The sequence below is a fragment of the Micropterus salmoides genome, unplaced genomic scaffold (assembly GCF_014851395.1).
Source record: "Micropterus salmoides isolate LMB-PRFRI ecotype aquatic unplaced genomic scaffold, ASM1485139v1 Ms_hic_scaffold_19, whole genome shotgun sequence".
In the NCBI taxonomy this organism is placed as follows: Eukaryota; Metazoa; Chordata; class Actinopteri; order Centrarchiformes; family Centrarchidae; genus Micropterus; species Micropterus salmoides.
The window spans coordinates 2955657-2982778 of record NW_024041039.1 but is presented as its reverse complement, the minus strand read 5'-3'; the positions used below and the strand labels follow the sequence as shown (position 1 = coordinate 2982778).

At 43.1% G+C, this 27122-nt stretch overlaps 1 protein-coding gene across 1 annotated transcript in view; it reads left to right on the top strand.

Moving 5' to 3' along the window:
- The window catches only part of LOC119910789 (nesprin-2-like), a 157418-nt gene that overhangs the window by 126841 nt on the left and 3455 nt on the right, over positions 1 to 27122 (top strand). Inside the window, exons 111-127 of the mRNA XM_038729597.1 lie at positions 979 to 1137; positions 2794 to 2960; positions 12854 to 13016; positions 16872 to 17059; positions 17213 to 17363; positions 18616 to 18798; positions 19817 to 19954; positions 20104 to 20298; positions 20509 to 20815; positions 21554 to 21622; positions 22101 to 22234; positions 22364 to 22493; positions 23189 to 23400; positions 24578 to 24778; positions 24890 to 25018; positions 25323 to 25514; positions 26601 to 26651. Coding sequence (XP_038585525.1) covers positions 979 to 1137; positions 2794 to 2960; positions 12854 to 13016; positions 16872 to 17059; positions 17213 to 17363; positions 18616 to 18798; positions 19817 to 19954; positions 20104 to 20298; positions 20509 to 20815; positions 21554 to 21622; positions 22101 to 22234; positions 22364 to 22493; positions 23189 to 23400; positions 24578 to 24778; positions 24890 to 25018; positions 25323 to 25514; positions 26601 to 26651 — 2769 coding nt within the window. The remainder of the gene's footprint in view (positions 1 to 978; positions 1138 to 2793; positions 2961 to 12853; positions 13017 to 16871; positions 17060 to 17212; positions 17364 to 18615; positions 18799 to 19816; positions 19955 to 20103; positions 20299 to 20508; positions 20816 to 21553; positions 21623 to 22100; positions 22235 to 22363; positions 22494 to 23188; positions 23401 to 24577; positions 24779 to 24889; positions 25019 to 25322; positions 25515 to 26600; positions 26652 to 27122) is intronic.

Sequence of the window (27122 nt, the reverse complement as noted above, 5' to 3'; positions counted from 1 at the left end):
TTGTGTTTTGTTTGTGAGCCTCAAACACCTGCAGTGTTTATGCTGTACTGCATTCTGTGCACAGAGTTCATGGTTTCTTTGGCAGTTTTCTGGTCATCGGTGTTAAAAGTCTAAGCCTTTAATGAGGAGTTAAGTTTGTAGATCTGACTGATGAAACCAACAGGTTTGGGTTGGGGGGGGGGCTTTGTGGGGATGGGTGAACAGATGGTGACAGGAGAGAGATGTTGTAATGAGCAGTGAGGCTTCAGCTTTTGTATTGAAATGAGTTTGGGGGAGGGGGAGTCGAAGTGATGATACTGGCTTTCACTTTTTCCTCTCTGTGTGTTTGTGCATTTTTGTACGTGTAGTCCTGTTTGGGACGGTCTCATCCACACCATGCCTCCTGTTTAAAGTGGCTGAGTGAAATCTGACAGCAGCATTTAGAGCCGATCCAGCAGTCAGTTAGAACTAAACGAACACACTGCAGCTCCCTCTGCTTTCCTGCTGCTCCTGAAATGCCACACCACTATTAATTTGGTTTCTGCTGCTCTGCCAGCGATCAGCCTCTCTTGGTTAAGTGAAGCTCTTCGCCACACTTTAAACACAGCACACAATTCAGTGTAATTTTGTAACGAAAGCCTTTTTTAGAGGCATATCCTGTTACTTTGTGAAGCCTAACCCAGTGCTACAAACCCGACACTCTTATGAAATTAGAATTTTTATACCAGCTTTTCATTGTTTCTGAAACTTTGGGCACAATTATTCTTAATTTAGGAGCATTTAAAGTTGTATCTGTGTTACATATTATTCCCACTCCCATTTTACAAACCACTCACAGTCTAATTAATCACAAAATAAATTAAAATGATGTTTAAATTATATGCCAGGGTGCATTTGTATCAGTCATAATAAGACATAGATTAGGCCGACAGTACAGACTAAGCATCTTTAGAGTAATAAAGCTTATTTAATTTATTTCTTCCAATCCTCTTTTGTCAGGTGTCTCTGCGTAAACAGGAGATTGCAGACCGTCTGAACGCCTGGATCATCTTTAATGAGAAGAACAAGGAGCTGTGTGAGTGGCTGACTCAGATGGAGAACAAGGTGGCGCACAACTCCGACCTCAACATCGAGGAAATGGTGGAGAAACTCAAGAAGGTAGGAGGATATTGTGATAACAATAGGTATCTTACCCAGCAGTTTTAATGGCTTGAAGATTGGATTACTGTCACTTCACACATTTAGATGGCTGTAAATTCATCTGCTGATCCTCACAGCTGATGATCAAAGTTTGCTGTGTGAATGAGACACTTCCTTGATTGGTCTAAAGTTTAAACAATAAACTCAACTGAGAAAGATGTAGCTACATCTGTTTGTGTGTGCAAAAGGTAAAACATTTGTGCAGAATGACTTCAGAGTTTCAAGGAGGTTATCTTTTTGGTTCCATTGTCTGTGTTTTTTTTGTTTGTTAGCAGGATGTCTTTAAAATGTGTCAGAATTGTTTGGTAGAAAGTCCTGACAGGAGCCAAGAAGCAAGTGGTTAGTTTTTGGTGCTTTTAATTTAAGAAATCAGGCACATGTATCCCGTGATTGTATATCACTATATGTGTTTTGATCAATATCCAAATGCACATAAAACATTTCACATTATTTATTGTTAAAATAGTAATTTTGAAGATTGTGCTGCAGGCTGTGAGTGCGTTCTAGTTCTATTTATTTTGCAGAAAGCATGAACGCACAGTAACAAACAATATAAACAAGAGAAGCCTTTTGAACGTAAAGGGGGAAAATATGGGAGGTAGATGGATTTAAAAAAATAGCATACACCTAGAATGGTTGGCTAAAAATGACACTGGACGGCGCATTTATGAAATATGTTTTAATGTAAACAAACGTGTCCTCCAGGGTTCTCAAGTTGTACGTAATCCTCTCCATTATATGAATGCTGGACACCAGGTCAGTCAGTTAATCAGCATTAGCTTTTTCTTTGTTCAACTTTCTCAGTATTTACACCTCTTCCTCCGTTCTGTTTCTCCAGCTTGCTCAGGTGCTTTCTAGTTATGTCGTGATATTTGTTGTAGTGAACATTAATAGTTCTACAGTGGTGTGGTTCTGATGTGGTGTTCAAGCTCCGGATACAAAATCCTCAAATCATCAGGATCAAAAGTTTAAATATGAAGTGGAACGTGCAGGTTGGCTTTGTTTAAATGTTTAGTTTATTATGGTGTGTCGCTCGGCCGGGTGGTGGAGGGACAGTCTGGGCTTTTCAAAAAGCTGTGAATTCCCTCCTGATTGTTAAAGAGACGACAGCTGTTTGAGCCCCAGCAGGGCCACGCGGGTTTGTTTTGTGTCGAGCTCACAGCACTTTTCATTTGTCACGGTGTGGGGGAGGGGGGGGGGGCGGCAATTGCTCTTATAGAAACCCAAACTTATTACCCTGACAGGGGGTTTAAACCTTTTCAGGCACTGGAGATTTAAATTTAGTGTCTTGCCCTGGCACACAGACTCTTGGCAGGAGTTACTTCCTGGCAAAGATCCAAAGTCAGAAATGATCATGTTGACTTGCTTATAGTGAAGTGAGTTAAGGGTATTAACGTTTTGTTTCAGGAGAATAGGTTACCAACTTTTTAAAGTTAAATTATAAAACTATGGTTGAAGCCATTCTAGAGGCCAAACCCTTAATGTCAGACTCACAGATGAATAGTAATCATGTAGAGAAATGATTAGATATGTGAAACACATAATCACTGTGCTTTGAAAGGTGAACCTGCATGCACTTGACTCCGTCCTCTTTGTTCTGTGTTCCTCCGTTAGGACTGTATGGAGGAGATCAACTTGTTCAGTGAGAATAAAACCCATCTGAAGCAGCTCGGAGAACAACTCATTACAGCAAGCAACAAGGCCAAAGAGACGGAGATCAATGACAAGCTGAAGGACGTCAACGACCGCTGGCAGCATCTGTTTGACCACATAGAGGCCAGGTAAGAAAAGACAGCGTGAAAGGATGAACTGTGTGTCGGCGTCTTGCTAGAACATCCTGTAAAATTTAAGTTTTTATGATTTATTTCATTTTAGCCATGGTAGCGTTGCGGCTTGGGGTATGGTGTGTTGATCCATCACTTTGTTTCATAGTTAAATATCTTAACAACTGTTGGATGCAAATATTAGCATTCTAAAATGCATACATTATTGAGGACACGTTAGGTTATGGTAACGTGCCTATATAACAGGTTTGTGGCATTTTGGACATGAGCAGATGATGAAATTTGCCTCACACCGACCCTCACGGCTTTGAAAACATCGGTACAAGTACAACTTGAGCTTTTAGCATGTTAACATTTAATTAGCATGCTACCTAAATATTAGATACAACCTGCTGAACTGAACATAAACATAGTTGTGCACATGCATGTTGTATGCTAACTGTAGCTATGTTAGCTTGGCGTAGCATTTAGCATAACAACATTAGGATACAGCTTAAATCAGCTGTCTGATGAAGTCCAGCTGTTGAAGCTGAGGTTAAGAAATCCTTAAAGGTAAACTGTAGGGATTATCTTTTAATATAGGACCTCTAGCTTTAGTCCCTTTTCATTAATACCAGTGATTTGTGTGCACCAGTCGCTGACCAGAACATTATGTCTCCCCACCATTTCATAGGATATCTCATCACAGTTTTTTAATAACTGACATATGACTCTATAAGAAAGAGAAGCTGTTGTACAAGGCTGCAGTTTCCAAGAAGCGCTTATAGTTATTGATCGATAGAGAGCAGTGAAGTTACTCATTCAGCACTGCTTCAACACCGTGACAACGGTTCCATAGTAAAGTCAGAATTGTCCACTAACTCCTCCTACGTGATGTGTGACCAGTGCAATTTCTCATCAAATCTCTCCGTTCTTTCTTTTGTCTTTGTTGTACAAGCCCTTGTCGTTTACTGCTTCTGCTTTATGTGTGTGTTGCTGGTTTCACCTCAGAGAATGGGAGCAGCCAGGGCACAGCTGCTGTTCTACTGTGGCTGCAGATTAAAGCAGAAAAGCTCAGAGCCAACAGAGGATAGAGATGCTGTTATTATTAATCCATTACTAAATGCAAATCTCGTTCCAACACACAGAGGAGTGGAAATATTCATGCATCAGCTTACCTTCTCTTTACTGCTGATCTACGGCAGTCAGCTTTGTGCAATGTGACTGACTGATGGGTACAAGGACAAGGTGAATGTAAACAGTGAGATGATCATGAACCTATTGTCTGGTCCACTGCTGTTTGACACATCACACTGATGAGTTAAGGCCTCAGTTTGACTCTAGGTTTGCCGACCACATCTGAAGGCAATAGGCCGTAGCCGCATTACAGCACTGCTTTTAAAGTTGGATGTTGGGACCCCAAAAGAGGTCGCAAGATCAATCTGAAGGCATGCAAGATGATTAACGAGATTGGAAAGCAGAAAGAACATATTTCTGCCATACAAAGACTTGTAATCTTTGCTTTTGTCTTTTGAATCAAAGGATAATGTTACCTCTTCAGACTCCTAATATTATTCCAGTAAAATGTATGACAAGCCTCCTCCATAGCTACTACTGATATTCCTGGGTCAGTGTCATGCTAAAGAGTAACTCGGCAATAGTCTCTCAGGGGTGACTTGATTCATTACAAATTAAATTTACCTCCGTGTTTGGTGCGAAGTTACTCGGAGTGTCTTCTCTGCATTTCTGCACTTCACCTGTCGATCAACAGCGTGATGATTTCTGCTTTGGGATTTTTCTTGGAGTTTAAGTTGTTTTTCTTTTCCATACAAACAGATCAGAAATGCACAAGGTGGTTCAAGGGTTTTTTAAAGGGAAAGCACTGCTTGGATTTTATCCGACACATGGAGCAGGAAAACAACCACAAGTCGACAATAAAAGGTTGCAGATTTTGACTTTTAAAAGTCCTATGTCAATCACAAAGTGATGCCATAATAAGAATCTTCTTTCTAAAGTCTGCTTTCACTGTTCTGATTTGATTTTTGTCTAACAGTGACGTGTCCTCATCACTAACGAGGTTTCAGAAAAGGGTACCATGCATTAGCGGAGGATTTTAGAGCTTTCCTGCTCTGCCTCAGTAACTTGGCTTTCCCATGGTCAGACAGTACAGTAATTATTTTTGGCTTTCTGTGCAGCAGAATGGATGCAGGGTGGGGAAGTGCACAACAATTACCGGTACATCTCTGGCAAACAACAGGACAGCGAGTCGAAACTGATTATTTATTGGAGTCTGCTCCTGTAAATTGCCTGTTTGGTGACTATAAACGACTCCATGTCTGGTAGACGGCAAGTTCATAAATTCCAAACAGCAAATTGCAGTAAATTGACCTGGGCTGAGTCGAGTTGAGAGGCAGTGGAATGTTTTGTTGGAGCCAGATGGGTTAAACCAGTCCAGAGGGAGGGGGCTGAGGAGGGGACTTATCCTCCATGAGAAGGACTGACTTAGATCTGCCATATGGTGGCTGTTTAGAGACTCTGGCCACTATGTGTCCTCTCAGGCTCTGTTTTTCTTTCACATTTTAAACTCAAAGGAGAATTTTAGCTTGAAGTTCATCTTAATAAGTTTGTTTTAAGACTAAATTCTGAATTTCTTATTGGTATGAATGATTTATCTGTATAAATGTCAGACGATCTCTTGTCTCTGAGGCTTGTGTCTGTGTAGGACAAGTGATTTACTAACAAAAGCTCCACTTGGAACGCTTTGTTTCCAATGTTCTATTGCCGCTGTAACGGTGCATGAAGAAGTAGTCAATTTCCTTTCAAGATGTTTTTTGTTTTACCTTCTGTGGTAAATGAGGAATACCTCTCAGTTCACATTGATTGTTCTGGTGAACACGAGCCCATATAATGGCACATTATTAAATGTAGACTCGGCCTGAGAAGGACTAAACTTGAACAGTTACCAGGGTCTTTGTCTTGACTGACAGGTTGTTAGTATAGAGATGTGCCCTCCGTCTTTAATAATAGAAGGGGGACTGGAGTGTAGAGGGAGTGCGACACACAATAGTAGGATTTACCCTTCCCTCAGCTGCCCCCCCGTCCCCTCAGGGACTGACCAACATAACGAGGCTAAGCCTGTTAATGAGCTGTTGCTGAGGCACGAGCCTCGTGTCTGTGATGGAATGTGCAGTTGTCAAACTCTTGATTTTAGATTTTATCTGACCACCGTTTCTGATTGGCTTGCAGGCACCAAAGGTGCTGGATGGGCTTGTGGTCGAGGTTCAGTACAGCCCAGTCAAGTTGTGTGTGCCAATGTGTGAAAACCTCTTCTTTGTGGAGCCGGCTTTGTGTAGGAGCGGCTGTCACATTGAAACAAGAAAGGGCCTTTCTCACAATGTTGACACAACGTTGGAAGAACAAAGGTCCTTACTTATTAGCACTTCACTGAATATGTGTAACACGTAAAAGTATTGTGAGTGGTCATCTGAAGGCTCAGCATCTACTGTTGCAGACCGGTGAGGGGGTGAAAACCCACTAAGCTGATAAACGTGGGGAGTGTCTTCACAAGGGTCTTCACAAGCTGCTTAACAGGCTGAGGGAACCATTTCACCATTGTGACGTTCATGCTGTTCACACCTCGAAGCATCAGAGCAGTTTGGTAAAAGAAAAGGATGAAATTAGATTATTCAGTGTTTTTCGCAAGCTCAGCAATTAATTAATGATGACCAACTTTATTGATAACAATAATGTGTTGATGAATCTAAGCACTGTGACTAATCAAAGCTGCAAGTGTGTGTGTTTTGGTTAAATGTAGCTGTGTAGATCACTGGGCTCCACTCTTCACTTAACCCCCCAGTGGCCTAATCCACCCAGGCTCCGCAGGCTGAGCCAATCAAACATGCTGCAAGCAGCTTGCTAGAATTAAGGTGCTGATTACACCATCACTTTGTAATAAAAAATCTTTCTACCACTAAATCGCACTATTAACTGAAAGCTGAACCTAAACAAGAAATACTTAAAGGTGCAGTGCCACTAATGGCCACTAGGTGCAAAAAGGCTGAATTAAAGTCTTTTCATGAAGCCCCAAAAGCATTAGAGTCCAAACAACTCATTTTGTTTAGTGTGTGTCTTGTTGGCAAGTACAGAATAGACTGACTTAATTAAAGTATGGACCATCAGGACGACAAATTTTAGATTGTAATATATGAAAAATATGGATCCGGGAGGGAAGTTAAGCATCTTCAGGTGTCGCCAAACAGACCTGAGCCACACAACCTCTTCTCCTCCACCTGGAGGAAGACAGACTCTGTGCATACTATTCCACAAAGACAATTAAGAAAAAGTGTTATTAATTATTGTAATTACAAACAAACTCCGTCTTAACACCCGGTCTCTCTGTTTCACTGTTTCTCTCCATCACAATCCTCTTCTGTACAGCATGAAAAGAAGCAGTTTACGTCACAGACATGAAGCGGGTCACTGTTTCCACGGGTTGGTCCAGCGCCAGAGTCCTGCAGTACTGTGTCACACGTTTTGATAAGCACTGATGGGGCTCAAAAGGAGCTGATTCAGAGTCGGTGATGAGCGGCGTCCCTCAGCCTTTGTCTGAATCGAAGTTACGGCAGATGACTGCTGAGGTTTGACTTGCCGAGGGATTAGATGCGTTGACACTGGCCCGCTGCTCGCCTTTGTCCCCCAAAACCAACCGGTGCTCCGTCACCCCGTCCCAGCAGCTGCTGTCTGCTGACACGAGCCTTTGTGCTGGCAGTCCCTCAGCCTTGGGGCCACCGGGGGCCACCATCCTCTCCTCTCATTGTCTGAATAAGATGCACACCAGGCAGATGTTTGTCTTTCAAAAAACAATCGCCCTGCTCCACGGCCTTCCCCGTCTCCTCACACCTGGTAGAGCAAATCTACTTCTCTTATTGTCACATAGTGTGTTTTTGTTTTTTAAATTGCAGTTTGTCGGGTCGTTAATTTAAAGTGGCGCGCTCACATTTGGTTCTTTGGCAGTTTAATGCTGACATAAAAACAATACTCACGAGCACTCGGCCCTGTTTTCAAGTGGTTGTGGATCTGGTCGCCATGGCGACAACGCCCTACTTCTCATGTCGCTGGCCCGGGCTCGAAGAGAGTTACTACAGTGATTTGTTAAGTTTGAACAAGGGATTGTGAGTGGAAAGATGGAGTTGCCCAGGAGTTAAATGTTTGTTTGTGTTGAAATATAGAGGGGGGGTCAGTGACAATCCTCATAAAGATGGAAGTAAAAGTGTGTGTGATGGCAAATACGACGAATTAGAGATTTGAGCCTACAGGTTTCAAGTTGCTCTGTGATTTCTGGCGTGTTTGTGTAACAAGTGTCTTTCTTCCCAAATCCAACTTTTAAGGCTGTCCTAATGAAAAGAAAACCGGCAGCTTTGATAGATAACTTTGGCCCATATGCTATCGTAACAATTACTTCCTCGGCTGCTCACACACATACATGCACAAAAACGACTAATTCTGTTGAAGAGGAACTCTTAGCAGATGAGAAATGTGTTACTAAGTCGATACCGTTAACCTGGGATGCGTGGAGTGACAGTACCTAGTTTTTAAATAGTTGAATTCTGAGACACTGACTTAAGTTTTAGATAACTGAAGAGCTAACAGTCCTGCCACACTACACCTGATGATCGGTTATCTCATCTTTCTGTTCACTACAGAGTGAGAACCTCTGAGTGAATGAGGAGGTGGTTTGACTGATACCTGTTATCAGGACTGTAGTGTGTTTTAGTCATCAGCTGACAATGCAGATGTGTAAGTGTAAAGCTTCCAACATCTGTATCCTAAAGCCACGTTCAGACACGCAGCTTGTGATGCAAACTTTTTGGTGCCCACATCACTTTTGATGTGAATGCTGTCAGATTATCATGTGGACCACAGCAGCACAAGGTGAGATACTAGATATGTTCACCTTTTCAAGATCCCACACAAAGAACTCAAGTTTAATAAACTCCATGAGACCATTTTAATGTTCCAAACACTTTTATTTCCCAGCCACGCCAGCTGCATGACAGAATGAACTCAAGGTCTTCTCCTTCTGTGCTTGTGCCCTATTGGACATTATGAAACAGGCTGCAGTGTTCTCTAATAAATGATGAGATGCTGTGGCTAAAGATGATCATTGAAGATTTAAATGACAAAATGTTTTAAAGTCTGTTAGTTATGCAGCCTGTGAGAGAAAAGAAAACACGTACAACTGCTCCGTCTCTCTCGCACCAGGTGCCAATTATAACACAATCGTTGTGTCTGAATAAAGCAATTTACGTTATGGATGCTGACAAACAGCTGTTACTGTAACAGACAGACAAAGCCGGCAATTTTATATGTTCCTTTTCTGAAAAGGGCTTTAGATTTACATTCTTCTTTTCTTTCTTTGAACAGTTTTATGTCAGTTTCTGTGTGTGTCATTCTTCCTTCTTCTCCTCCACCCGTTGTTGACTTCACTGATCTTCATGATTCAGTCCTGTAATGTATTACTTGCTCTCGGCGCTCTGAACCCCAGGCTACTTTATTTGAAATGGAAGAAGGTGGCAGATGGAGGTTTTTCAGACAGAGGTTCCCCGCTGGGTCTGTCTGTGTCAACAGCTCCGGCCGGCTGTAACGTCGTATCCAATGTCCGAGGTTGTGTCCGACGACAGTAACAGCAATCGACAGCCGTACCTGTAATCTGCTGGACTAACTTTAATAGGCTGCTGTTACTTTGTTCCACTTTGTTGGCTGTGTTTGTTGTTGCAGGACAGTGCCGGCTGTAAAGTGATAGTACAGTTTTTCAAATTGTTTCCAGCCTCTTTCTGCACTTAAGTGCCTCAAAAAAGTTGGCCTGAATCTGTGTGTGTGTGTGTGTGTGTGTATGTTTGGAGACACACATTTAGCAGCACTTAAATGTACTTTATGATAATTTAAAACTGTCTTCAGATTTTCCGTGTTTTTATCCACATTTACATAGTTAAATTTTTTTGGAATATGTGAAATCCAAAGATGTAACTTGAAGCGTAAACGTTTCAGAGGTTTCCCTTGAGGGGTAAAGGATGTTTACAGTGTTGATCTAGATTAGTCTTAAAGGGTCAGTTCACCAAAATCATCCAGATCTGTGGCTTGGGCGATGGAGCAGTGGATAAGACATTTATTTTGTTTTATTATTGTTTTTTAGATGATCAGTTAACAGAAACATACAACACACAACCATAAGCAATTTTGAAAAAGTAATTGTTTGATTATAAAGCAAAAGGCAAAGAACTTTTCAGTTTTATATACCGTTTTATAACCTTTTTAACTAAACCATTTATATATTAATTTTAAAAATAATAACTAATAATGAGTTGTTATAATAATAATAATAATACATTTTACAAAGGAGTTCCTTATGATGAGTATCCTCGAGTGAACCTGTTACTGCAGCCAGATGTTTGGACAGATAGGAGGAGGAGGAGGAGGAGGAGGAGAGGACAGGCAGCCTATAGAGGAAGGAAGGGATGTTGGAGGTGGGGGGGGGCAGCGCTTGCTAGCGGATGCGCCATCGCCATGGAGTTGCCTCCTCACCAGCCCTGTAAGTACGATCCTGAGCCCTCATCACGCCCCGGCACACCGGGCTAGCGTGAGGCTGAGGAGGCAGACGAGGGGGAAAGGGGAGCAGATCGGGTGTTTTGTTGTGGTAAAGAGAAGGAGGAGGAGGTGGAGACACTGAGAGCAGGAGCGAAGGGGGATGGGCCAGGCTTTGTCGGTGCAGGCAGATGCATGCCGAGGAAATTCAATGCAGATCGCCAGCTCGAGTCGTCTTGTGTGTGTTGGTATTTAGACTGGCAGCTTGGACAGCAGGTGTGTGTGTGTGTGTGTGTGTGTGCGCGTGTGTGCCTATATATGTCAGTCTACAATCACAGCAGCATGTTTTTATGTCACTGATTTTTTCTCTCCGCCCCTCCATTTGCTGTCCTCATGTACTGTAGAGTCATGCAACACTGAGCTCACACCTGCAGGCACACACACAGACACACAAACACATGCATGCAGATGCATCAGGAGCCAAAAACAGGACAGGAACCCCCCCCGCCCCCCACAGTCTATGTCACTGCAGCGCCAGCATCTTAGATTGTTAATTGTGTCTCATTATGGAAATCACAAAACGGTATTCAGCGTCTCGGACAGACCGTCAAGCTTCAGTGACGGTCAGATGACAGCTGCTTGTTGCTGCTTTGCTGTGTGTGTTGCATCATTCAGCCGTGCTGGCTCACGTGGACACTGACTGGACACGCTGAATAGTGTCTGAACTAGCCGGAAACGTGCACTCACACAGCTACGCTTGTGTGCTATTAATGGTAATGTTGCTGCTGCCCGCCGCTGTACCTCTAGACGCAAGGAAGACAATACTTTTTCAGATCAAGTAAAGGAAAGGAGAAAATCCCCTCAAAACCAAATCTCTTACCTTGAAAGAGTTTTTCTTGGTTTGTAGAAAGTCTATGCTACGGAGATGCACAGCAAAGTAGATGCTAAATTTCATTCAAAAAGTTAAGTCCCCGATAGCTTAGAGAAAAAGCTTTGACAAAAAAAAAGTCAGCATAATACAATAGAGTTTGTGTTCATCTTTTACTTTATTAAAATGCCCCTTGTACCCATGTTAACATGCTAAGATGCTTTATGTCTTGAATGCCAGCATGCACAATCCAAATCTAAGAGATCCGTACCGAAACATTTGGACATGATAACATTAGCCTCAAAGATCCAGGACTGGCTGTGAAAGCATTGGAACTCATTTCAGTGATTTGGAAAAAGGCATGTTCCACTGCTAAAAACATGAACATTGTCATCGTGATTGTTACAGACATTTATAGAACACAAAATAAACTGAACTGGGGTCACAGTCAGTGAGACATAACCCTAAACATATTTAAGGGCAATGACAGACCTCCAGACAACAAACACACACACACACACACACACACACACATTGGATTTTGGTGGAATGCTCTCACCGGCTGCCGTCACATGTGGGTGCAGTGTCACCCTCTGTGCTTTGTGTTGGGTTTGTGCTGCAGAATGAGCCGATGTAGGTCACTGACCTGAGGGCTGAACTGGAATGTGGTCTCTTCTCCCAGACACCCAGCACTCAGTCGGATGTAGGTCAGCCTGCCGCTCTGCTATAATGGCTCCTGTTGTGTCATATGTGAGAGCGATAGCAGCTCTTCCCAGACACCGTGACAACACGCCACAGCGCTATGTCGACTCTGTGGCGTGGAGCCGAGCGTAGTGCAAACAATGGCAGGGTGAGCCGGTGCGACTCTCACCTGGGATGGCCATGCTCAACAAGTGAAGTGACGCTGTGTTCACGCTGCGTCTTAGTGTCCTCTCATATGAGACATACAGCAGATCTGATGTGTTTTTGAGGCGTGAAAAGGAAACTTGGTAACTCAAACAGGAGGAAATGGTGCATTTATTAGGAACTATTTACATTGGCAGGATGAATGTGGTGCTGAATGTGGAGTATTTGGGGCAGCAGGACGGTATGTGTGGGACTGAGTCAAAATAAACTACAGTGTGTGTGTTCATGGTGATTGAAGGCTCACTGATGGGTTAATAGTTTCTGGACAACAGTGGAGCTCTATGGCTCCGAGGAAGAGGATACATCAGGCTTTGGTACACGCACAGTATTTTTTAGTAGGATCAATTACATGTTTCTTTTAGTGTTTTTCTGGAATTTGTTGACACTAAGAAAAAGTAAGATTTAAGAGGTAGCACTGTAAAAACAGGGGGTTAATCTCAGTAGTCTCAATTAAGAGAGGATCAGCAGAGGACTTGGTAGGTTTCAGGGGACAACGATCTTTCACAAGCGAAACTCCGGCGACACCTTCTGTAACGTGCCCTTTTTCTCTCCGCAGGGTGAGGAAGCTGAAGGAGACGCTGGTGACGGTGCAGCAGCTTGATAAGAACATGAGCAACCTGCGGACGTGGCTGTCTCGCATCGAGGCGGAGCTGGCCAAGCCGGTGGTCTACAACGTCTGCCACAGCGACGAGATTCAGAGGAAGCTGGCTGAGCAGCAGGTGGGCGAAGACGCAATGATTTTAGTTTTAGTGAGGCGTTTGAGTAGCATATTACTCAATCATGAGTAAAATAGTACTACTATAGTAATATCTAGTACATGGAAAAAGTGGAGCTTTCTTCAGTTTATCATCTTAGTGATGCAAACCAAGACTGGATATCAAGGCAGTTTTTTAACAGACCGCATGTATTACCAACTCGGGGGGGGGGGGGGGGGGGTAACTAGGCAATGAGCGTGTACAATCAAGTTGCATTATGGGAGGATGTAGGGTTTTGAAGGTTTACACATACTAGGAACCAAAAAGTCAGGAAATCACGTAAAGTCATTTTTTCAGATTCGGACTGAAATTATGGCACAATGTCGTGTTCCCAGTTACAATGATAACAGTTAATTTGCAACAGCTCAGTTGCCGGCCTCTGTCTAACTTCTTCATCGGCACACTGGCCACAGGCTAATTGGTTTTGTTGTATTTAGAGCCATTTACCAAACCGAACTGGCGGTAAAAGAGGCAGATCTCAGGAACAAAAGTAAAATAAATCAAAGACTAACTGGAGACTCCAATGTTTCTGTGGAGGAACAAGTTCCCAGTAAAAGAAAAGTTTCAAATAGTTATTTACAGCGTTAAAAAAAATATGGAACTAGTGGCTCGTCCCACCTCGCATACAACTGCTGAGCTTGGACATCTTCCAGGGCTTTAAAAGCTGTTTGGCGATGGCACAGCGCAGAATGTAGACTCCACTTTGAGCGTACACACCGCAGGGTACTTTGAGGGAATTTTAGGGCAGGAAGTACCCACTAATAAGGCATGCCTGCTTTTAAACCCTTTATGTTATGGCCACCCTGTAGTGGGCCACAGCATAATAACAGAAGAGTAGAGTAATGTGCGCGGCAAAGTAAAATCTCAGCAAGCTGCAGGAAGAAGGGTGTTTGTGAAGGAGGAAGCTGTCACACTGGGCTGAGAGACGGTAAATGCAATGAGAGCCAGGCCTCAGCCGGCGGCCCACGCAAGGGAAATGGACTTCAGTCCATTTGTAGTCTGCCGTAGTGTTACTTTACTAAAAGGAGAAAAGTTTCTGTTGCGAGAGAAAGTGGAGGGATGGAAAGGTTCACTGTACAGGTACAGTAAGGTGGCTACTTCACTGCCTTCACCAATATCTTTATCAGATGGGTCTGCCTGCCAGGGCAGGGTGAACGCATTGGACATCTTTGACAAGGGATATCTGTGGTCAGTGGACATTTTTTTGAGTTACAATAACGCATCAACAAAACAAATCTCTCAGGCTCTGATGAAAAGCTTGTTTACCAAAACACATCAGTCTTTCGGCCTTTTTACACAGAGCATGTCACGAATAAACAGCATGAAAATCAGAAGAAATGCAACGAATTTGTTCCATCAAAAGAGTTTTGTTGGCACAAATCATGTTCCATCATGTTATCTCTATCAAATTGCCAGCGCTCGTGCAGCTTTGTGGACTGCATGCATTTATGAGAACAAGTGTTCTCATTTGACTGCTAACTTGGCCTGGAGCTTCAGTATTTAGGGCAACGTGTCTCATCACAGGCGAAAACATGGGAAAATCCACCCTGGAGTGATTAAGATACACCGCACATTTCAGCTGTTTTTAAATACATGGGACTTAATTGGCAGAAAAAAGGCGCCCTTTGCGAAAGGAACTCAATATAAACATATTATAAACTAAGGCCACAGTGTGTAGATTATTTTGTATTTTTGTAGTGTCGCCATCTTAGTTGATATAGTAATTGTCTGTAGTTGCAATGGGACTGGCAACATGAGTCCTTGTTCGCTGATGCTGCACAACATCCTACACAACAACCTGAGTGTTCCCCTGAGGCTTTTTACAAGTCACATCATGCTTTGTGGTATTTAAATCCAGTTGTATACCGGTTCATGTTGGGCGCACGATATAATTGATTGTATAATAGACTGTTGCTATTTGAACAGATTATGGTTGTTAAAAGGAAACTTTTCCCACGTCACTCAGCTCCTCTATGTGCTCTGTGTTTGGTGAGGAGAAACAAAAAGGGTGTAGGGCGTCCTGTCATCTGTTGTTTCTGTTTTATCTCATTCCAACCCTTTACTGTGGTACAGACGCTTGAATATTTCAGAATACTTAACTCTCAAACACCACAGCAACCAGCCTCTGTGCCTCTCCTTTAGACACTGGGCACCACAGATTGGTTGACAAGAGTCAGTGCTTTTCTGAGAAGCTCAACATTTTCTGCCTTTCTTTTAAAAGTGCTCCGTGCTGCCAGAAACATGTCAGGAGGAGTGCTTTATGCAGCCATTTTTTGTTCAGAAAAAGCTACTGACAGAACTTTTTATGTCCTGAACCTGTGTGTGCAGCTTTGTGGACAGTTTGGATATTTCTTGTTGTAGTTTTATGATGGATTTTGTAGGTCAGAGCGCAGATGCATTCATGTCTCAAAATGTTAACAATGGAGGAGGCTGACCAGCGCTTGTTTTTTTTTTTTTGTTGAAACTGATAATACCTTGCTTATCATTTTATCTCTTTTCAAAATACTGGATTGGACTTGAGCAGCCTGAGTGAATTTGGAAAGGGACCCGATGAAAGAGAACATGTCTGAGGAAATGAGAGGGAGAGACGTGACAGACGCGCAGAGAAAAGGAGAAAGAAAACACGAGTGAATTGGTAAAAATGAGGAAGAAATAGCCAGGCCGGCTGAAAGAGGCAGCTCCTCGGAAAAGGCTGCAGCTCTCACCATTAGTGGATGAGGGACGGCTGAAATGACTCCTGTGTTGAGGGGCTCTTTAAGCTTTCAGCTGTCTCCATGGCAGCCCAGAGAGTGGTAACTCTGAACAAACAAGAGCCGAAAAATAATGCTGTCAGGCTTCAGCGGGAGTTACACACCAGCCCTTTGGATTACTCTGGGTGACAGTGGGAACCATCAAGACAATAGAAGATATTGTTAACAAACAATGCAACACCTTAAAACAGACGTGTCCACAATCCCATACTAATGATCATCTTAAGCAGCTTTATTGTCATTTCCTCATATGTATAGTCATTTACAAGGGAACCATGCCCTGCTATCATGTAACTTCAGTCACATGATAGCAGGGGATGTGCAGAGATGATCTCCTGTCCAAGGATGGCTTCTTTGATCTTCCTCCAGCTGTGTCCACCTTGGGTCAGCTGATGATAGGGCAGGGCGATATGGCCAAAAATGTTATCACGATCTGAGGTAGAACATTCAAAACAATTAGGATAAAATCTTTGTCAACAAATATGCACGAGTGAAATTAAGTAAAAGCTTTTTTCATCCTTTTTCCTCAACTAAATAAACATCTTAATAAAACAATTAAGTCCCAGTGTGGTTAGAGTGCATAAAGACTGAACATTTTTTTATATTGTTATTGAAAATGTAATATTGCGATGATTATTGATATTGTTTCATTTTCCAGCCCTTGTTGATGACAACTGAGCCCCTGTTTTTTAACTCTACTGCTGCTTTTAGGAATACTCATGTTGGTACTTGGCTGCTCTTCACATCTCTGTCAAATTCAGAGTCTCTCCACTGTTGTACTGAGCCATCATCAACAACAAATACTTGTCTAAATTCTGGACCAAGTCGGGAGTGTTTATTCTGGAGTGTTAGATTGGTTTATTTGGGCAGCTGAAAACAACTTTTGAATTCAAACTCAAAATGACCATACGAGGAACGCTCTTGATCTTCCTCCAAGCATAGTGTTGCATTGAGAGGAAAAAACTCCCTGATAACTGAGCTGCATGTCAGTCCATTTCACTTGTAATCCCTGGTTTGTTTACGAACTGTAGATGTGATGTGAAAGGTTTCTGTGCTGTTTGACCTGCAGGATCTGCAGCGAGACATTGAGCAGCACACGGATAGCGTGGCGTCGGTGCTGACCCTTTGTGACGTCCTGCTCCACGATGCAGACGCTTGCGGCAGCGACTCTGAAAATGACTCCATCCAGCAGACCACCCGCAGCCTGGACCGACGCTGGAGGAACATATGTGCCATGTCCATGGAGAGGAGGATGAGGTGAGCGGTCAGACCGTGTCATAGCCTGAGTATTAATGCTTAACTTTAATTAAATGAACCGTTCTGTTTCCGGCTCCCAGGCTGCTCAGGTCTTCTCAGATTACTTTTCTCATCACACAAAAACTTTGAAATTATCCCCTCTGTTGTGTTCAGGATTGAGGAGACCTGGCGTCTGTGGTGTAAGTTCATGGACGACTTCTCTCGCTTTGAAGACTGGCTGAAGACCGCTGAGCTCACTGCAGCGAACCCAGACTCTGCCGACGTCCTCTACACCAGCGCCAAAGAGGAGCTCAAGAAGTTCGAGGTCAGCAGACGAATCTTTCTCTCTCTCCCTTTTTTCCTTTTGCTTTGGCAGGATACTGCAAGGGGAGGACTGAAGGCAAAGGGATGGAAAGAAAGACCATAAGTTAGCCAGAAGATCAGTTACAGGTCCTGTCACAGAACTACTTGTCAGGTTAAAACCAAAAAACGAGGCTTAACGAATTGATGTTTGTCCTGATGATGATGCTACAGGACATGGCATAGGCTCGTTAAAATCACAAGAGTTTAAGAGTTTTTGGTAATATGATATGAACTTTAAATAGATTTCTGGCCCGATGGTGATGCTGACAATGTCTTATCTAATGTAAAAGGTTCATCCTCTGGGAAACATGAATGTAAAAATAATGATAAACTTCCCATTAGATATAGATTTTTCTTGTGTACACAGTCATGTTTTGACCAGGTGTTGGCACTAAGGGAAATAACCAAAAACATTATGATTGATCCTCTGGGTACGATGAATATTCACTGCAAGACAAATGGTAATCTGTCCAGTCGTTGATAATAACATCTTGCTCTGGAGTCCTGAAGTTGTAAGACCAACATCACCGTCCAGAGGCATCACTGGAGAGCAAACAAATTAGAAAAGAAAGTCTTCATAAAGCCACTCAAGGTAGACTTCTTAAATCATAAAGCAGAGTTTGTTCCCATAATGGGTTGCTGGAAGTGTCCGACATCTATGAAGGGTGGCAAAAAATAAGTAAAAGGTTTTTGTAGTTAGAAATCACAGTGGTAGAGAAATAAATACCTGCCGGTTTGTGTTCTACCTTGATTGCTGGGGCAGATTTAAACCAATCAAACACTCGTGCCTCCCACTCATGAGTCTCTCAGGTTCAGGTGTCCTCTTTCACAAACACAGAGGTATCTGAGGTGTCAGTCTGGATTAGAAACACAGATTAGTGTCTGGTAATCTGGTGTTGATGGTGTTGCTTCCTCCTTCAGAGGACGTGTGGCCTATATACTGACTGTATGACGGCATGTAATGGAGGCAATGGGAGCGTAATTGTTGAATAAGCAGTAGGATGAAGGTTCAAATCCATAAACTGACTGGAAATGTTGTTAATCCTCCTGAGCAGCTGTTGTGTGGTTTGGCCAGTTTCAACTTGTCAGACTCTATAGTGACCTTATTTAAATGTTACACAGAAAAAAGAACATGTGTGCTAGTTTGATTATATCTATCCATCTTAAAGTTCCAGGCTTGGCCCTCGGCCTTCATATATATGTTCTCCTCTCAGGCGTTCCAGCGGCAGGTTCACGAGCGTCTGACTCAGCTGGAGCTGGTCAACAAACAGTATCGCCGTCTGGCCCGGGAGAACCGAACCGACGCCGCCAGCAAGCTCAAAGTCATGGTCCAAGAGGGCAACCGGAGGTGGGACAGCCTGCAGAAGAGGGTGGCTGCTGTTCTCCGCAGACTCAAGGTGAGACGGGGAAGTCAGGAGCTGATTGGTTGATTTTAAGTGACTCAAAAATATTGTCTTAAATCTCACACATGCAGCCAATAAAATGATGAAGGATTTTTAGAACTGCATTAGGAAACGTCCTCAAATAGCAGCAAGAGATGGATAAATTCAATACCCAACAAAATGCATACATGACTATGAAAATAAAATGAGTAGGATAACAATCAGGAAGCAAACATCGGCACGTATCAAACCTTCCCGGCTGATCTGTGCGGCATCTCCCTGCTCTCAGCTCCGCTCTAAGCCGTCAGGATTTAGGTCACCTCTCAGACGGTGACGAGGAACGAGGCATCAGGTTGGCAGGAAGCTGTGTTCATCGTGGCATGTGGCGCTGAGCAGATGGAGGACGTTTATGTTGCTTTATAAAGATTGCATGGACTCAAAGAACTCAGCTGATTGATGCAGGTTGACCTCTGTGGGCCCCATCCCTATAAGCCCCACCAGAGTCAACAGTGCTCATTGTAAAGATGTACAGTCAGTGGTCTATCCCCAGATTGGAGGTGAAGGGCTCAAAAATCACCACTGAATCTGGTTAAATCATAAATAAAACCGTGACTTTTATGATTTCTTTTAACCCACTGAGGTTTAAGTAAGTAAGGAAGTATATAATAAGTTTACACAAATAAGGTCATAACGTGCTTAGCAAGAGTTAAATATGAGCAATAAGACCATCAAAACATAGATCATAAAATCATAAAAACAGTAAAATATTCAGACAATTGAAACATCAGCAATAACAGACCTTAAAAACACACAAGACTGCTCACGTGACAGGACAAGGTGACACAAAGGCCAGTTTAAATTCAAGTGAGACAAATGTTTACTGCTGATACAGGACCAATTCTGTTTATCTCTGTCTTTATATCAACGAAATGGATGTGGTCCAACAGTATGCATAAATAATATGTCACACTATAGGTATTTAAACAGCATTTAAACAGTGATGTCCGTCTCCTGCTTGGTGCTCCTCCTGCAGCACTTTACCTCTCAGAGGGAAGACTTTGAGGGAACCCGTGAGGGGATCCTGGTCTGGCTGACAGAGATGGACCTCCAGCTCACCAACGTGGAGCACTTCTCCGTGAGCGACATCGAAGACAAGATGAGGCAGCTGAACGTAAGTCTGTCCGTAACGGCAGTTAATCTGCTTCTAATAAATGTTTCCCTGCAATATCTCATTTCTAAAAATGTAATTTTCTAAAAAAAAAAACAACAAAAAACTTCTCCCCACGTGACCTTTTTCTTCCCTGGTTTCACCCTCTGCAGGGCTTCCAGCAGGAAATCACCCTGAACACCAACAAGATCGACGCCCTGATCGTGTTTGGGGAGAACCTGATCCAGAAGAGCGCCCCTTTGGACGCTGTGTTGATAGAGGACGAGCTGGAGGAGCTGCACTCCTACTGCCAAGAGGTGTTCGGCAGAGTGGCTCGCTTCCACCACCGCCTCATCAACAGGCGACCGGTCAGTTCTTCTTATATATTTCTGTTGATTGAAACATTTACAGCAGTCAGCAACACACGTTTTGGGCTCTGCTCTCCTCAGCGTGTGTTTGTTGTGAAATAAATTTTTGAGCCCAGGGTTGTCAACATGTAGGCACAGCTGACAGGCGTCTCACGACAATTCGCTTTTTTGGTACTTAATTTCTTTGTCTTCTACTTCAATAATTTTAAGGCTCTGGAGGAGGAGAGGGAACTGTCAGACCGGGACACAGACCTGGACGACTCCCCTGATCTGACCAACGGGACATCCTGGAGGGAGGCGAGGAAGGAGGAGGAGGAGGAGGTTCAGTCAGCAGGTGGAGTCTCAGCTGGACGGCAGACCATGTGTCACCTCCTAGCGCCCCCTCTGGAGCGGTCGGGACGAGAAACCCCCGTCAGCGTGGACTCCATCCCGCTGGAGTGGGACCACACCGTCGACGTGGGGGGATCGTCATCACACGAGGACGACGAGGACGCCACCTTCTTCAGCGCTCTGTCAGGTAATAACGGCACTTCTCGTCAGTTAATTATTTACTCTTATTAGAAATTTTTTGGGATGTTTTAGTACAAATTTGGACTATTTTCTGTATGTAATCTGTCATAGTCGACAATCCTCCAGCTTTATTTGCTCTCAGAATCTATTTTATCATCATGTAGTGCGGCGGCAGCAAGGAAGAAAGAAGCAGTGATTGAAAAGTCTTGTTGGTGTGTGGTGCATCCCAGGACACCCAAAAACTGACAGCTGCCTGCTGAAAAGTGTGAATACAAATCTCAGAGGATTGTATAGTCTTGAAATGTGGAAGTTAGCTGACATTTATTTTCAGGTCCTTGCAAAATGATTTCCAGACTGCAGTGAAATTAAAAGCGACCACGAATGGCCTTGAAAGTAGAAAATTATTCTCCAAAATGTTTAAAACTACAGGTTTTGAAGGAGAAGTCTGGTGATATTCTATAGTTTTATTATTCTAAACAAATCCCATGAAAAGGGGAAAGTCAGATGTAGCGATGGACCAACACATTGGTTTAGGTCTATTCATTGGATTTCTTACAAAGCATCACCAGCTGCCTCATCCTTCAAGTTAAACTCACTTTAATTACAAATTAGAAATCAGTTCACCCTCACAGATCCTCCTCGTCTTCCGCTCTTCTTGGCGTCCACTCTGTTCTTATAACTTTCATTCTTGAATGTTCCTGAAACAGCTGCCAGACAGCGTTGACCTCCACTCTCTCTTTCACAGATGTGCAGGTCACAGAGAGCTCAGAGTCGTTTGTTAAATCCACTGTCAGAGCAGTGAAAGCAGCCTCGGGTAGGCACTCTGCCTCCTGCATGCGACTGCCTCACTGTGTGCTCATGGGCCGACATCTTATCTTCTAGCAACCCCAAACTCACCCGGCAGTACCCCCACATTGTCCCTCATCTAATTCAAGAGACCATGTTTTATGTTTTGCCTCATTGGTACCTTGAGCTACAGATGTGACTGTGCACCACTGAAATACAGCATTCACATTTTAACATTTAGCAAAATCAAATCGAAAACATGAAAGTTGCATGACGTGGCAATGGATGTTATTTACTTTTGCTATCCATTATTGTGTTTTGCATGTATCTGACGGGTACATTAGTCTCTTGCATGTGTCAAATGGTGTTTGTGAATCATGCAAGTATTGAATCTTGAAGTCTTTGTCTCTGTGGTTTCTTCTTTAACCTTTTTTGTCTTGGCCCCTCGCTCCATTTCTTCTTTCTTTCTTAACTGTACACAAGTTTTCTTCTCTCTCTCTCCTCAGTGAAGTCAGTGACCGAGCCGCCCAGCTGGCACCAGCCCGGCTCCCCAGAAAGGAAACGAGTTCCTCGAGAAATCATCCGAGGCCTGGGCTCGTTTCCCACACACACCAGTACTCCCTTCCACCAGCAGGGCTACGTAAGTGCACACATCACAAGCTTTGAAATCTTTAAGTGTCCAGCCTGATGCAGCACGATACATCTAGAATTTTTTGTTTTCCACTGAAGAGGAGAGTTTAAGGCTAACGGTGTGTGTGTGTGTGTTCAGGCTAAGCTGATGTCAGAGTGCAGCGGCAGCATCAACAGCGTGAAGAGAGTCAAGCTGATCCTGAACGATGAGGAGGAGCTAGACGATCCGGGTCTGACCAGCAGCACGGCCGACAAACAGACCAGCACAGGTACGCTGACGGAGACAAACAGCTGAGTGAGAGGCGACACAATGTCTGAGAAATTAAACAACTGACAGGAGAAGGACGCCTTCAAGGTCCCGATGGAAATGCTAGAAAATACAGATTGTTATGCGACTGGAACATGTCATGGGGGCCAACTACTTTCCCATAAGCCCCTGGTTTCCTCTCACAAAGGTGGATGTTGTACCTTTCAGGGGTTTTCTAGAGATGGGAGGAATATGCACTGATGTGACCGAAAGGGGGATTTTTGCGTTGTGAATCCCGCTGTAATAAATTACTTTTTTATTAAATAAAAGTTTATACGTTACAAAATTGTCACGTTTCAGATTGCTCATCTAAAACCCCCACAAAGATATTTCACTTTAAATAATAAAACAAAGCAGCAGTTGGCATTTTGCTTGATCATTGACTTTTTAATCAGCTGTTAAAATTGTTATTTCATTTTCTGTCGACAGAGATGTAACAAAATCACGTAGAGGCTGGTCTTTCTCTGAGAGTTTGCTTCATACCTTAGTTAGTGGTAATGACTTCTTTGATGTTAATCAAAGCACCTTTAATACCATTTAGTTACTTTATCAGTTGTAGAATTAACTTAGAAACACAATTTAAAAAGTCACCCTGCTAATATCTTTAAAGTGAGCCCAGACTGAAACAGTGGAATCATGACTCTGACTCCTCCGCAGGTGTGATCGAGCGCTGGGAGCTGCTGCAAGTACAGAAGTTCAGCAACGAGACCGACATCAAGCAGAACCTGGAGCAGTGGCAGAAGCTGAACTCTGACCTCTGTGATGTCACTTCCTGGCTGGGCAGGGTGCTGCCAGAGCTGGAGAGGCTGCAACGGATCGCACCGTCCACCAGCATCCGAGACATCGAAGTCAACATCAGAAAACTAAAGGTACAACAGCAACAACATCTCAGAGAGCAGGTCAGAGGCATCAACAATAAACATCTTTGTAGCTTTAAAAAGAAAAGTAACTGCAGCCCTAACTGACCTTCTTTCAGCAGGGTATTTTACAAAAATACTATGTAGTAATACGCATAAAAGCAGAGTTTACATATGTACTACAAAACTACAAACTGGCTTAAACTTGGACAGTTTAACGTGTATCAGACACTCAGCACTAACAATAAAAAGAAAATATAGTAATTAAAATAAGTATTTCACATCAACTACTCAATATCAACACTCTTTAATTAGATAGCTGTAAAAACTTTGTAATGTTAAATGCTGGGTGGGTGAAATATTGCCCATGTCTAGCATGTTAAGTTTGTCATTGAAAGTTTGGTCTCAAAAATCAAGAATCAGTAAATCTGATAAAGAGGAGTATCTAACCAGCTTCCTGGGATTTTAGGTGTAGGAGTTTAGGAGTACAGTGTTATATTTGGAGTGTATTGAATTAGTTTTCTGTTTGTTGACGAAGGCATAAGGTTGAAACCACATCGTGAGATCAGGGTATCGGCCGGTACTGAAATCATTTCTGACTGTATTTAAAAAAAAAAGCATCAAATGTATCTCGGGAGCCTTGAATTCAGATGTTGCTGTTTTGAAAAGAGAAATCAGACACAGTACAGTGATTGGTTTTTTCATTTTCAAGTCAAAATTGGTGTTATATTACAGTTTAAATGACATTAAAAGGGCCCCAAAAAAGACGAGCTGTTACTTGATGAAACTCTCAGAGACTCTGAAGATGTTGTGTTTGAGTGTTGATGAGCTGTCATGTCACTGTGGTCTGGTGAAGCTCAGAGAGTGAAGGCCTGGAATATGTTCGTGAGTCATTTTAACTGTGAACTTAACAGGACTGAAACAAAAGTAGCTGCTTTTCTGCTCTACTTGACTATGACAGCTCTTTAAATGTGGGAAAATAAGAACGCAGAATTAGTTATGTGTTTAATGCTGGGACAGAAGTGATGTATGAAAATTTGTGGATCTTAGTTTGGAATTCAAACACAGAAAACGTATTATTGGGCAGTGAAGACATATCACAGGCCGCTGAACTGTCCAATCACACAGGGCGGTTAAATTTAGGAGGTAAAACACGCTGACATTCATGCCATCCCTCTCTGATGTCCAGGAGACACAGAAGACCTTCAATAGCTTCAAGTGTCTCATGATCTCCGTGAACCTGAGCAGCCGCCACTTCCTGCGGGGCGACAGCCCGGAGCTGCAGGAGCTGCAAGAGGCTGTCAGCTCAGCCAATGACAGCTGGACGCAGGCCTGCAGCGGCCTGGAGAGCTGGGAGAGGAGGCTGCACTCTGCCCTCATGCAGTGTCAGGTTAGACACTTTACTGGAAAGTGTTGTTCAGGAAATGTGATCGAACGCTGACGTTAAAATTAAACCTGGCTCCCACAGCCTTTGCCCTCTGACCTCTGTGTTCTTCTTCAGGAGTTTCATGAGACTCTGCACTCCCTGCTGTTGTGGCTCGCTCAGGCTGAGAACAAACTCTGCGCCGTGAATGTCAGCGACCCGTCTGCGTCACGCTCCACCCTGCTGGCACGCCGAGACACGCTGACGGTGAGCGGACGCCTGATCATTTCATCCATCGCTACCTCAGTGTTGTTTTTTTAAAATGCACCCAAAAGCCTTTTTCCAAACATATTCCAAAATGTTTGCCTTTCAGTGAGCCGAGGGGGAATTAGGGGGTTTCCAACCTCTTGTCTCCCCCTTCTTACAGTAGTTACACAACACTGCGGACATGTTTATGGCGTGTTGGCTCTGCTGTCCCTTCAGCTCATTTTATTTGGCACCTTCTACAAATAAAAACCTCTGTTGTACACAGACTTCAAACTTGTTTTTTATCTGTCGCCCCCTGCTGCAGGCTCTGCAGGAGGAGCTGCGTGGCCGCCAGCGCCAGGTCTCCTCGCTGCAGGAGATCTCCTCTCAGCTCCTCCTAGAGACCACCAGAGAAGACAGCGTGGAGGCAAAGGAGAAGGTCCACGTCATCTGCAACAAACTGCGTCTCCTGCTGCGCCAGGTGGCGGCTGAGCTGCGTGCGCTGCAGGGAAGACTGGTAGGTCCATCTGACTACACCAGAGCGTGGAAATTGAAAAATAACAAATTAAATGAGTTGAGCATATGGTTAATTACAGTTGTCATTTTGAAATTAATACCAAAACAGTTATCAATATCTTACTTTCCTATTTTCCTAAAAAAAAACCTTCATTTAATATTTTTTAAAATTAGACCAAGTAGTTCTAACGCTACATTCACTGATCCTGAAATCTCACTTGAGCGTAACACTTTATTTTATGGGTCTGTTGTATTTTCTGAATAATTTCCTGATAACTTCCAAGAAGTGTCCTGAAAAATACTCTAATTTGGTACCAATTAAAGGGAAAATAGGCACCGTGTTCAGAGAAATGGTCAAAACACCAGCGTCACTTTTAATATTAGGAACAACTTTATTTTTGCAAGGACATTCCCATCTTAAATAGTGCCAGATGACATAGTTCTTTCCAGGGAATTATTCGGAAATTGCAGACTCGTAAAATACAACTTTCGGTGCTTGTTGCCACAGACACAGTTTAATAAATAACATTTTATAATCTGCCTTAGCCACATCAGTTGGTAATTAGGGGGCGGCTGTTGCCCGTTAATCGGAAGGTCGGCGGTTCAATCCCGGCTCCTCCAGGCTGCATGTCCAAGTGTCCTTGGGCAAGATACTGAACCCTGAATTGCCCCTGGTGGCTGTTCCACCAGCGTATAAATATGTGTGACTGGTGATGTAGTGTAAAAGTGCTTTGAGTGGTCGAAAACACTAGAAAGGTGCAATACAAATACAGAGCATTTACATTTAATCAAGTAAAATTATATAAAATGAATCCTATGGAAACATTAAGTCCTCTGATTTTGGGCTACATATATGACTTAGCTAGTAGCAGTGTGTTTGGACTGTGTGTTGTTGGTAACATCATCACTGCACTCATCAGTTCAAATACCTGCCTTAACAATATGTCAGTCTAGTCTTCAACATTCCTCAAAACAAAAAGGACAGATGAGATGCTATCAAAGGGAAATTAACTGTCAGTGCTCTGTGACCTCTCGCCTTGCAACAGGTTCGGTCGGTCTTATCTGATCTTTTTGCTGTCCGTTTCAGGAAACCTGCTCAACAAGTGCTGAAATGGACCGTATCGGTCTGCTGCACAAGGTACGCCTGAATATTTACCTTTGGTTAGACTGCCTACGAACGCATAACACTAAAAGGAACTGTAATCATTCAGTTAGGTTGTTAGTTCTCAAAAATGTACAGCTGTAGGAAACAAATCCGGATCGTTGAGTGAAGTGAAAATTCCTGCACAAAAGTTTGGTGGTTGAATCTTAGTTTATTAGGATCCCCATTAGCTAACGCCATGACGTCAGCTAGTCTTCCAACACAGAAATCACACGTTTTTACATACAAAAATGCCATCGTCACAATCTGCTGCAATGCATATTTAATCAGCGTATTATGTTTTATATGTTTAGTCTGAATCTTTAAAGTAACAATTTCAAATATTTGCTCTGAAATGTAGCGCAGTAGAAGTATAGAGTAGCATCAAATGTAAATCCAAGTACAATAATTTGGTACATTTACTTCCTAATTGATGCATGTTAGCGTTAATCTAGAGATACTGCATGT